Raw genomic sequence first — 12,987 nt, 5'->3', positions numbered from 1 at the left:
GGTATTTCCTCGTCTTCTCTTTTTCCAGTGGGTGGGGGTGAGTCCTTTCTGTTCTCCTAGCCATGCCAGTTATCACAAACTCAGCCCAGAAACGGGCTGCTAAATGTTTGTGCTTAATTTTGTTAGAAATCTTTGCTCTGAAGGCAGGCTGCCTGATCCTGTCCTGACCTAATTCTAGTGACACAGTAGGGGGCTGAGGAAAGGAAGATGTGACTGTCAAGGTTGGCGCTGGGGAGTGACGAGGCTATGTTTGCTGACCCCCAGCAAGGTCACCTTGTCTGTGGAGCTTTCTGTGGCCGTGACATCAACGTGTGGATCTGGCCTGTTTGAAAGGTGTGAGCGGTTTGGGACCATCTGGCTGTCAAGATCATCACTGAGTGATGCAAAACCCCAGCTTGCTTTCTATCCCAGGAGTCTTGTGTCTCTTCCTCCTTAGCTTCCATTGCCTTTACCAAGCTCCTGCTTCCCTGGGAAAAAGAAATGCCTGCAGCACCCACCCCAGTTTGTCTTGGAAAGATGTAGTTTTGGAAGTGAGGAAAGTAGAGAACCAACATTGTTCTGGGTAGTCATTCCGGGGAGGATTGTGAAACCTGCCTGGCCCTCTGGTGTGGATTCCCTTGCCTGCCTGCAGGGTGGCTCGCTGTGTGTCCGAGGAGTGGGACAGGGAACCTGTACGTCTTCTCTGCTCGGAGCTCACAGGTATGATACAAACACAGCTCCATGGGAAGATCAGCCGTCCTGCTCCCCCCTGCACTCCACCCCTACCTCAGTGAGAACTTGGCCCCCGAGGAAAGAATCGACCTTGGATCAGGACTCTGGGGCGTTATTTTTACTGCCTTTTCCTACCATATTTGCATTTTTAAAAATAGCATTGCTGAGTGAATCCCTTTCAGTCTGAGTCTCCTTCGAAAGGTAGGATGCATTTTGCAGGGACTGTGGCTATTGATTAACAGCTGATTCTCAGCATTTGGGAACGTGGACTGAAGGAACTGCAGATGTTCTGGGTGGAGGGAAGACTCGCTGTCACGAGCCACTGCGGGAATGAGACCTCAGCTCTTTGCTGACCGAAGATTACATCATTTTGAAGATTATGTCATTTTTTTCTGTGGGTTTGCAGTGGGGAAGGTGAAGAAAGGGGAGCGGGAGCATCTGTTAGCTGAGGTCCTAGTGGCCATCTTGGAGGATTTGGACCAGGCAGTGACACGCCCTCCTGCCAGGGCAGTTCTTTCTCAGACTTGGAGTTCTTACATGTGGGAAGAACCACAGTTTATGTACCAGCTCGTTCCAGTTTAGTAACCCAGCTCTAAAAATCAGGTTTCATGGCCACAGCACGGGCCCAGGAGCTGCCTTCTTGCCTGGAAATCTTTAAGGTGGCAAAGCTGGGTCCCCCAGGTGCCCAAGGATACATGCTGGCAGATTCTGCTTTTTGCCACCTTGGCAGCAGCTGGCATGGGTCAGGTCCTTTGGTCAGTGGGGCTGCATGCTAAAAGCTGTCCCAGAGCCTGGGGCTGTGTTCTTGGCGTCTGTCTGGGCGCTAGCCTAGGCCAGGGTCTGGACCACCTGAGCAGAGAGGTCAAAGTTGGGGCCGTGTCGTTTCGAGGGCCTAGTGCCTGTGCGTTATCAGACTCACCCAGGATACGTTAAGAAATATATTTCTGGCTTTACCCAGAGATTCATTCAGTAGGTTTGGGGTAAAAAATTAAGAATCTGTATTTTTAAAGAGCTTTGAGGAGTCTGATAAATGGCTGCCTTGAAACCTAGGCCTCCTCCCAAGGGATTTGTTGACGCTTCCTCCGTTTTTCTTCATAATCTTTTGCTATTTCAGTATTGCTAAATTAAATATCTAGACTTTCTCCACCCCCTTTTTATGAGGCCATTTGTTGGTTTCCACCAGTTGCCATTGAAAGACCAACATAGTACTGTGTCGTCAGCCAAAATGCCACTTGTCGTTGCTGATTTTAAGGCCTGGTGTCTGGAAGTGAGTGTCCTCCTTCAGGTTTGTTATAATATGAGGTCTCTCTGAGAAGTCTTTCCTACGTGAGACCTAGAGGAACCCAGGGGAAGGAAGGAGGTTTACTGCCTAATTGTACAGAAAAGATCATTAGAAGGCCGGGATCCTGTCTTGTGTGCTGATGTCTGTTCACCGTGGGGCAGCGAGGCTGCCATCCTGGGAGTCGGACTTGGGAAGAGGCTCGCTCCGTTGCTTCCCAGCTCTGTGACTGCCTCTTGCACATGGTTTCCTGCCTGAAATGGGGAGACTTTCCTCCTCAGGTGCCTGTGGGGATTGAATGTCTGTGATGCACTCAGGCTCCACTTCCTCTTCCTTCCCTCCCTCCACTCTCACCCGGGCCTGAGGTAGCCTGCCTGCTGGACCCCTTGGCCCATGCAGTTTTGTCCTGCGTTCTAGAGCCCTGTGTAGCACTCTCTGCCAAGATGCGTTAGTGATAGCCCCTACAGACCCTGCTCGGAGCCCCTTCTCCCCTGCTCTGATTCACTCTGGGTCGCATCCCCTCATCACTGTGGGTAGGTGTGTCTGTACTCATTAAAAAGGGGATAGAATTTTGACTATATAAATAAGAGTGTGGTTATTTGCATAATACAAGATTTCCTGTGACTTTGCTTGAAATAGCTCCCCTAGTATACCTAAAAGTCCTTCAATTTATAAAAGACTTTTTAGTAATGGCATCTAAATCAAGATGCACTCTTTGCATCTTGTTTCAGTCTTTGTGAATGTTAATTTCATGTGCGTGTTTTCTCCAGCTGAGCTGTCAGTTCCTTGGGAGAGAAACTGTGGGGCTTGGTTCAGGCTGTGCCCTGATGCTCCTGTCATGGGGCTTTCTCAGGCTCTGCGGACCAGGGACATCTTTTCCTTTCAGCCAGCCTGCTTGGGGTGTCTGTAGGGATGCACATTCCAAATGGACTGCCCACATGCCCCTTGGCAGGGCCAGGTGCTGGGCAGGTAGAAAACCAGGGTCCCTGGAGATAGTGCAGGGAGCAAGCTCTGGAGCTGGCAGCGCCTGGAGGCTGCCTGTCCCCATCTGACACCCAGGGAGGTGGTGGGGCTTCCTCAGCTCACACAGCTGAGGAGTGGCAACGTTGTGGCCTCTGCGGGACCTGATTCTTGTGCCACTGGGCTGTGTGCTGCCTGTCCCCCCGCCCCCCGAGGCTGGCTGCGGCCTCGTCTCACTGCACCTGTGGGGTTGGAAGGATTCCTTCTCCAAGGCTCAGTGATTCTGCTCTTTTCCTTTGTGTTTTAGTCCTGGCACAGTGAGCCATCTCATCCTGAGATGAGTTGCTGTGGGTGAGTTTTGGGAGAAATGGCAGTGGCGGGGTGGACAGTTGAGGGTTTTAAGACTTAATGCTCAAACCAAGAGGTGACATCAGCCCCAGGAGCCATTCCATCTGTCAGGCTTGCCAGGCCAGTGACGCCCAGTATCCCAGGATGGGTATTCATTTCGTTTGCCTTCAAATAGTAACTGCAGTTGTTTGAGAAACAAGCGGAGGTTGTATTTCTTCCACATGGGGTCCCTTGTAGTTGAAAATGAGCCTGGCCTGCCCCACTAGACTCAGATACAGTCCATTTTAGCTATTTCTCTTCTTCCCTTGCTGTCTTTAAAATGCCAATTAGAATAGCCAGGATTTGCGGATTTGTATCAAAATGACTTTAGGAACTTTTTTAGAGTTCCTGTCTTCAGAATACCATCCTGAGGGTGTGATTGCTCAGTGACCCTGGGGCGGGGCCCTCCGTCCTCCTGCTCTCTCTAAGGGCCGTTGTTGTGTGAGGATCAGGTTATGTGCACATAGGTCTCCTGGAGATCTTGTTAACACGTGGATTCCAAGGCAACAGGGCTGGGGTGGGGCCTGAGAGTTTGCGTTTCCACAAGCTTCTGGAAGATGCTGGGGCTGCTGGTTAGGGTCCACACGCTGTGAGTGTCAGCATGGCTCTAATTGCTCTGGGTGAAGCAAGGGCCATACTGGAGGGCCACACATGCTAAATGAGGAAGGAGAGGCTCTGGAGTTCTGGTGCTGGGGTGGTGTCAGGCAGGTCACTTACCCCTCCAAGCCTCTGGCTTCCTCTCTGAAGTGAAAGAGACGGTAGTGGTGCCTCCCGCTTCGGGTGATGAGGGTTGGAAGAAGCAGAGCCTGCAGGGGTCCTCCCTGCACAACAAGAGCTCAGTAAGGTCTGTTGATGTGATTTCCGCCCTGCATGGATCATCGTTCTGTGAACTCACCTGACATCAGACCCATGGGGGTGGGGGCTCTGGAAGGCAGTGTTGAGGCCATGAGCACTCCCTGCCTTCTCTCAGGGATGCCCAACGGCCCCAGGACAGCAGCCCAGCTGCAAGAACAGCATGTGAAATCATCCTCCTTACTTTTCTACCTTTTAGTCATACTTCTTGAGGAGAGAGGCCTTCTCCTCCTAAAGCTTCCCATTTGTCCCCTCCCTTCAAACCCAGGAGTCCTGGGCTGTTTTGTCTTTTTTAAAGCCAGGTCAGTGAGCCCGGATCAAGACACAGGGTGCGAGGGCTGGGTTCTTCCTCCATGCTGGCTCTTGCTGCATCCCAGACACCACAGCATCTGCAGAGACGCAGCTTTGCTGACCAGGCTCCAGCTGACCTGCTGCCAGGTGTAGCTCCCCATCCTTCCCCCTCACTTAGCAGGCGGCTGGACTCAGTCCCCTGTCTCTATCCCCTTGGGCAGGCTGTGCCTCCAAGTCATTCCAGCAAGCTAGCAGGCTGCAGCTACAGCTTCCAGGCAGTGATGCAGCCCCACTGCAGTGCCCAGACCTGGTTGCAGGCTTCTGGTCTGCAGTGTACAGTCAGAGAGAGGGGTCCTTGGGGACAGGAAGGGGCTTCCCCTGACGGTTGACTGAATCTCATCTGAAGCAGATGATGGGGGTGGCGTTGGGGGTGTCCCTTGCCTACATCTCTGATGGACAGTTCCTATGCAGCCTGGCCCTGCCTGCCTTCCCCCACCTGCCATCCAGAAACTAGAATTTTTGTCCCTCTGCCCACTCAGCAGTGTATTTACTTCTGTATAAATGTTTCCAGGTATTTTCATTTTGTGTCCCCCATCTAAATGTAAGTTCTGTAAAGCCAAGGCACAGCCCTATATATTTGTGTTCTTGTCTCACTCTGAATCTATAGAAAACACTGAAAAATGATTGAATTGATTGACCTCACTGTTTGGTTTTAGCAGGGCTTCTGTTCAATGGTTTCTGTATCACGTGGTTGGCAGAATTTTCTAGTTAGGGGCACCAGCGTTTGTCTTTTCTTCCACACTGCCCAGCCATTTCCAGCTGTCCTCCCTCTCCTCCCCCAAGTGTGTGAGGCCCTCTGGCCATTTGTGTTTTGCTTGTAAAACCACTGTCCTCAGGTGGGCAGCTTGCTGATTGCCGGGTTGTCAGGGGCTTACCCACATGATGGTCAACTTCTCTGAGAAAGTCCTCACACTGGCATATGCTAGAATCATTGACCAGTCATATTCACCCAATCCAGACTGAGCTGGAAACTCAAGCTTAGGAAGAAACTGGAAGAGGAGCCCAGCTCCAACCCACAGTCAGTGCCAACTCCTGCCGCTCCCTGTTTTACTGTTCTGAAAGCAAACTTAATGACATTTTAAATAATGTTAGAAAGAGTTCAAAGTTCCCCACCCCCACAGTGTCTGTGTGTAAATGTATAGATCCTGGGTTTTTTGTTTGTTGGCTTCAGACCAACTTCTGATGAGAAGAGATCTATTTCTCCCCTCTATGTAACAGGTGGAAACCCTAACCAGAGAGAACCAGCAGAGCTGGGCAGACAGGTAGGGTTGGGGTCTCAAACTTTTTGAAAGTGACCCACCATGGAATATGCATTTATCCGTGTGTGTCCAGGGCACACAGACATCATATATGCACCTGGAACAGTTTTCTCAAAATTACCGAGCCTCACCTAAAGCGTGTGATGCACTCAGATATTTTCTGCCACCGCCCCCGCCATGTTGGCCGTGACCCACTGGCCCATTAAATTGATTTCATAACCCACTAATGGGTCACAACTCACAGTTTGAAAAACACTGCTCTAGGGAGCATTCCAGTCTAGGATTTCCAAAGCTTTTTCAGAATTCCACACTGTGGGATAAACTTTCAAATCTGGCGTAAGTAGCTCCTCTGGCCTCCAAGTAGGATTTGCATTGGAGGGAGGGAGTTAATGTTGCTAGGCCTTCCCTTCCCTTCCCACTCCCCACCCATCTCTGTGCTGTAGGAGAGCTGGGCTGCCCCACCGCAGTAAGGTGGGGTCTCACAGTGGAGTGCACCCATGGGCAGCATGGCCAGGCCCTTCAAGCTCAGGGACAGCATCGGGAGAACAAGAAGGACCTTCTTCAGGGTCTACAAGCTCAGCTGAGGTAGGGTAAGAGGGCCTGGTTAGGAGGCCTTGGGATCCCCAACACGATTGGAAGCCCCGTTTACCTGTTTTACCCTTTTCCACTGTGTCTAAGACTCAGACATGGCTTAAGCTGTATGAGGGGTGGGAGGGACAGTATACCCTTTAGGAAGTAGCAAGCCTTATAAATTTCCAGTGTTGCTCTGACCTCATATTTCTTTCAAGAATCTGTTCTTTGAGTCCTGGCCTAGGTAAACAGCCTGATTCCTACGTGTGTCTGCTGGGCCACTTTTCTCTCCCCTCCCTTCCGCTCGCCAGGCAAAGCAGCAGGGTGGCTTGATTTTCTTTTCCAAAGAAAGATTCTGTTTTCTTCACCGAGCACCATGAGGCTCCTGGAGGTCTTGGGGCTGGCTCAGTCTGGTGAAGGTAAATCCGCAGTCTGAGTATAAACCCAACCCGGGGGCCACTGCAAGCTGTTCCCACTCACCATGGGCACAGCGTGGGGCTGGCACTCAGCTTGTCCTTGTGATCCTAGACTATTTATTAAGCCCCACTGGGGGCTTGGCACAATGCTGGACCTTTTTGTTTGAGGCTACTCCCACTTATCAGTGGAAGGTCTGGTAGTGATGACATCACTTACTCCCAGAAAAGACTGGGTTGGTTTTTTCCTGTGGGGCTGAAGGAGAACACCCACATCTCCTCCTCTATGTTTTGGCTTTCCTCAGAGTTTGACAGGAGATGATAGTGACGGGTTGATGGCCTCCAGCCTTGACACAAATGCTTAGGCACCTTGAAGGCCCCTCCTTTGCCTTTTCCTGGACTTCCTGCCGCTTCCCCTCTTGCACTAGGAGTCCCGTTAGTGTATTGGATGCTGGTGCTAGTGACCAGGTGTGAAGCTGCCTTTTTTCCTGTAGAGCAAGAGCTTGGCGTCCACTGAGCAGGCCAGCCGTTAGGGCTACCTGGTCCTACGGGGGATGTGACATTCAAATCCACTTGAAAGTAGCTTCTTGTATCATCTTCCTTGTATTTTCAACCTATTGATCAGCCTCAGTTTGCCTTTTCGGTCCTTGAAACATTTTTGTACAGTGAATTTGGGTTCTTCCAGTTCAAGCATGAGCAATGTCATGAAGGAGGGTCTAGACCAAGAGTCACAAGACCAGTCTGTTTCTCCTGCTGTGTTGTCAGTGATGGGCCCCGAGAGTGCAGCTCGGGGGAACAGCGTGTACCTCGGGCAGTGGGGGGCAAGGGGAGGAGAGTGGTTCTTCTGGCCGGGGCAGAGCTCCTTGGAGCTCAAATGGGGGTGGGATGGAAGTGCCCAGCCTCTCTGCCATGTTACCTTCTCCCCAAAATTGCCCTCCACTCCTTCTCTTGCCCTTGTATTGCTTTCCGACTTGAAGCACCTCATTAGCTCTACCTTCCTTGTATCTGGAGGGTGATCCTTTCACCCACTGCTCTGGCCTCAGTGCCACCGGCCAAGGAACAGTCTCAGGGCTTCTCAGCGTTGGCATTGCGATGCTTTGGGCCGGATCAGTCTTTGTCGTAGGGGGCTGTCCTGTGCGTAGTCGGATGTTTAGCAGCATCCCTGGCCTCTACCCACTGTATACCAGAAGCCCTTTCCCCCAGTTCTGACAACCAAAAATGTCTCCAGACGTTCCAGCTGTCCTCCAGGGAGCAAAGTTGCCCCAGTTGAGAACCACTAGGCTATCTGGTTTCCTTCCCCCCCTCTACAGCACGTTCTCTGCCCAACAGCCAGATGATCCTTTTAACATCCAGTCACCTACGCCCTCTGGTCAGAGCCCTGCTGGGGCTTCCATCTTGCTCAGGAAGCAATCTCAAGTCCTTCCTGTGGTTCTGCCTCTAAGGCCTGAACGACTCAGCCTCATCTCCTTCACTCTCTTGGGAGCTTGCTCTGCCGCAGCCCTACTGGCCTCTTTGCTAGTCATCGAACACTGGAGGCACACTCCATCCAGGGTCTTTATGGCAACTCTTCTCTCTGGTTGGAAGACTCAGTCCCTTATTGTACTCAGATACTCAGATCTCTGGTCAAATGTCACCTTGGAGTGGCCTTTCCTGACCACCCACTTGAATAACTCACTCGTGCTCCCCTCCCATTACCAGTCTCTCTCACACGTATACTCTGTATTGCCTTGTTTTTCTGCATGGCACTTAGCACCACTTGACCTGTGTGTGTACGTGTCTGTCTCCTCCGCTGTTCTAGAATGTCAGCTTTGCGAGAGCAGGCACTTATCTGCCCAGCGCCTGGTGTGTGGAAGGTGCTCGGTCATCATTGCTCAGATGAGTGAAGTCCTCTGTAAAGCCTGGCTCTCCTCCCCCAGAGCAGGTGCCAGAATCCCTCTCCATGGAGGGCAGTTGTGGTGTTGGATGCTCTTGTTTCCAGAGCAGGCAGTGAGAGCAAAAGCTGTTGGTTCTTGGGTTCCACCAGGCACGTCCTGCAGTCAGGTCACAAAAGTGTCCGAAGTGGAAATCACTTATAGCCCCTCCTCACTCAGAGACACTTTAACATTTTTGTGTGTTGTGTTTCTTTTCTTTTTTTTCTGTCCAGAAACCTCTGATAGCTACATCTCTCCCTCAAGAAATGTTAATAGTTCACCGCCTCAGAGGTTGTTCACAATTTCAGAGCCTATGATGACAGTTGAAATCTATCCACCTGCCACCTCAGATCCACCCTGGTCACAGTTTTTTTAAACTACTCTCAGGGCGCACCTAACAGAAGACACGGTCCTGTTTCATGGCTGTCTTGCCCTACAATCTATTTTCACAAAGCAGGCACACTGCCCTCTAGTGTTAGCCTCATGGGGTGTCTGATGCCGTTCATCTGGGTCCTTGATCTTTTCAAGTGGGATAAGAAGAGGGCAAATTGCTGAAACCCCGCGGCTTCTCCCACCTGGAGGCCTCGGCAGGCACTCAGGGCCCTGATGACATCCGCAGTGAGAGGCCACAACAGCTGCCTTCCACATACCCCGGAAATGAGTAGAGCATGTGTTGCTTTTATAGCCAAGAGAAGAATCACTATCTTTTAGAATGTGTGGACCAGCCAGAAATATGTTTTACTCTATTCTTATCTCTGCAGCTTTGGGGAGGAATGAGCTTTTTATGTCGCTAAGAGAGTGGACTCTGGAGCCATACTGCCTGAGTTCAAGTCCCAGCTTCACCACTTAGGAGCTGTGTGACTGTGAACAAGTTACTTATTATTCTCTGTCTCAGTTTACTTATCTGTGAAATGGGAATGACAATAATAGTATACTTCATTATACTTCATAGAGTTGTGGAGGATTTCACAGGTTAAAATACATTAAGTGTCTAAAAAAGTCCTGGAGCATGATAAACACCGGTCATCCTGTTAGCACAAGGCAGAGGACTCCAGAGTGCCTGAGCCCCTTGGAGCACAGAGGTTCCTTCCAAAATGAGGATACTGAAGGCCTTTGTGATGCAGGTAGCCTGTGACGGGAGCAGGGAGAGGAAAGGAGGATGCTGGAAGTAACTGTTCAGTGGAGAGGCACTGGCTTATTTGGAGAAAGGCAGTGCCCAGTACGGGTGGCATATAGGGAACTGGGAGGGAAACTTGTAAAGACAATGAAGATCCTTGCAAGTCTTCCTAAGCCCTTCCAGGTACCTTTTTCTTATTTTTTTGGAATTCCCAAGGGAAGGGAATGTAGCCAGAATGGTGGCCACCACACTCCTTTCTTCTCTCTGCCACTCCCACTCTGCTCCCAGCATGGCCAGGGCTTTGGAGAAGGCCCTGTCATGGAAGATTAGAGGAGCCTGGACACCAAGCTGTACAGTGGAGTTCAGTCATACTCTGGCAAAAGGCTAGGTGCAGGTCAGGAGGGCCACATCAGAAGACCACGTTAGCCAACCAGGCTCCCTCTCTCGAGAACGCTGGGAACTGCCTGCCCTGCCAACTTTGGTAGAGGTTCTACAAAGGGAGGAAGGAGAAAACCTGCCCCTGGCCTTCAGTGAATGCCAGCTTTCACTAGCTGTGTTGTTCCTGCTTCAGCCTTAGAGCAGGAGCCTCAGTTTCCCCAAAGCCCTCAGGAGCAGTGTCCCATGGCCACAGGGCTGGGCAGTGTCCCACCAAAGACTGCACTGATTTAGAGTCTGTGCCCGTGCCACTCCCTTCCTTTCCTGTCAGCTCTCTTGGGGACCAACATAAATGCCAAATGATCTGTAGACTCAATTTGAGTCTCTTCTCAGTGATCCCTGAGTAGGCAAGGCAACTTGTGCCCCCTGGATGACATCCCCTCCCGCCCCACATGGCGCGGTCCCTCTCTCACTGCATTTCCCATCACTGCAACTTCCGGTTTCTATGGCAACTTGGAAAGACCTGCAGTTGTGGCTTTTTGAAGTCTAAAATGGGAGCAGATGTTTGAGATAGGGTGGGACAGCACAGAAAACACTATGTCCCAGACTAGAGAATTGAGCACAGAGAGTTACAGGATAGGAAGCTGTTTGAGTTAGAAAAGTGGCACTGTGATCCCAGTACAGCCTTACTTAGAGAGCTCCAAGTGGCCCCTTGCAGCCTCCTGGGATCTCTGAGCAGAAGGAATAAAAGACTGAGCCCAGAGGGTCTTCAGCCTAAGCCCTGGGAGACAATGGAGTCAGATAGGGTGATCACAGCTGTCATTTGCTGAGCTCTTCCTGTGTGCCAGGTGCCTCTGACCCTCTGTGCTTTCACTGCCTTCTTAATCCCCGCAACCATTTGGCGATGGCTGCTGTCACCCCCTTTCATACATGTGGACGTGAGTGATTTGCCTGCGGTTTCAGGGCTGCCACGTGTAAGTGCCTGTTTAACAGCTGGGCTCGCTCTCATCTTGGTTCCCTGTAGGAAAATCCCCGTTGCTTGTTGTTGGCAGAGCCCATTGCTTCCCCCTTTACTTTTTGTAAGTCACATGTAACTAATAGCAGAGTCTGTCTTAGTCATTGCCAAAATCTTGGTGACCTTGAGCCCGTGTCTTCCTTTTTAGTATCTCAGTTCTCCTTCCATAGAGGTCACCTCTCCATGCCCCAGGGCTTGGAGTGGAGAGAGTGAGCTTGAGGAGTCTTCAGTTGGGTGGTGGTGGTGGTTGAGAGAACAGTTCTTCCACCCCTGTGGTTTGGGGTCGTGGAGGTGGGCAGTCACAGAGACCCGTTAGCATGACTCAGTGAAGAACTCAGAGGAGCAGCCCCAGGTGTGGGGAACCAGCAAAGAAGACACGCTGGCCAGGTGGAGAACCGTCTCCCAGCTGGGCTGTTGGAGGGGGGATGCGGTACCCGGCAGAGGGAGGGGGCGACTCTCATGAGGCCCAGGCTGTCCTTTCATAGGGGCTGCTGCTGGATGTTTGTGGAGGGACGGGTCAGATGCTCACTATGCCGCTTGCCAGGCTCCAAAAGCTGGCTGTCCTGAGCGTTACTCAGCAGCCTGCAGTCCTCCGCAGCACTGTAGATAAGGAGCAGGCTGCGGCTGGTCAGGAAGGATAGCCCAGATTAGAAGGTGGTGTCGGGTGATAGTGGGCTTCAGGATGCCCCACGCAGCGCCGTGTCATGCTCCGCCTCCACCCCACTCTTTACGCAGCACTCCACAGCAGGGTTGGAGGGCAGGCACTTGCAGAAGGTAGAAAAGGGATTTCACTCATAGCAAAATGTTTTGCTCTCTGTAGAACAGGGCTGTTGAATCTTTCATTTAAATGAAGCCTTATGTGATCTGTCATTTTGCCACACTTTTCAGTATGATCAGCGTCACCTCCAGTAACCATAGCGTTTGCCTTCGGTGGGGGAGGTAGCGCCTGGAGTTCTGTCTCTTGATCTGGCTACTGTTAGGAAGTGTGTGCAGTTTGTGAAAACTGAGCTCAGCACTTAGGATTTGTGCACTTAGCTGTATGTCTGTCACCCTCCTCTAAGAAGCTGGAAGAAAAATGTATTCTATAGTGACTCCAGAGGCCGTCCTCTCACACCTGTGTTTTCTTTCACAGCTAAAACTAGAGGACCGCTCTGTGGTGCCTCGGGATGTGGTCCGGCACATGCGATCCACTGTGAGTCCTGCATCCCCACCCCTGGTGGGGGGTTGCCTGGGGATTGTCTGGGCCGGGTCTCCCATGGCGGTTGGCGCTGTGCGCCTGCGCGGGCCTGGATGCCTTCTCCTCCCCAGGACAGTCAATGCGGCACCGTAATAGACGTCAGCATCGACTGCGCTGTCAAGCTCATCGGCACCAACTGCATCATCTATCCTGTCAACAGCAAGGACCTCCAGCACATCTGGGTGAGCTACCCCACCCACCTGCCCTCTGCTGATTTTCCTCTCTGTTCTCCAGTCCTCTCCACAGCACACCAGCACTGCACCTTCCAGGTCAGACAGCAAAGTACAGTGGTCAGCTCACTCCCTTGAAGGCTGATTGCTGCTCTTGTGAGTAAGCCAGATAGACATGAGGTCAGATGTGTCCTGATGTCTCCAGCATAGATTGCAGGTGTCATTTCCTTTTACCTAGTTTCCTTTCTCCTCTTAACACTTTTTTTTTAAACAAATTTCTTTTCAATAATTTGTTTTTTAAATGATTTCAAACTTAACTGGAAAGTTCTAAGTTATGTCCCCTGTATCACCCAGGTTCCTCAGCTATTACCATTTTACCCC

The 12,987-nt window shown here is 51.3% G+C and overlaps 1 protein-coding gene across 2 annotated transcripts in view; it reads left to right on the top strand.

Moving 5' to 3' along the window:
* UBE2O (ubiquitin conjugating enzyme E2 O) overlaps nucleotides 1-12,987 on the top strand; it is a 64,790-nt gene that overhangs the window by 37,880 nt on the left and 13,923 nt on the right. For both annotated transcript variants that reach the window (XM_044744346.2, XM_044744345.2), the window contains exons 2-3: nucleotides 12,332-12,391; nucleotides 12,508-12,618. In XM_044744346.2, coding sequence (XP_044600281.1) covers nucleotides 12,332-12,391; nucleotides 12,508-12,618 — 171 coding nt within the window. The remainder of the gene's footprint in view (nucleotides 1-12,331; nucleotides 12,392-12,507; nucleotides 12,619-12,987) is intronic.

The sequence above is a fragment of the Equus asinus genome, chromosome 13 (genome assembly GCF_041296235.1).
Source record: "Equus asinus isolate D_3611 breed Donkey chromosome 13, EquAss-T2T_v2, whole genome shotgun sequence".
Classification (NCBI taxonomy): Eukaryota; Metazoa; Chordata; class Mammalia; order Perissodactyla; family Equidae; genus Equus; species Equus asinus.
Note: the sequence above shows the minus strand (reverse complement) of the source record. Positions and strands in the feature narration are given on the sequence as shown.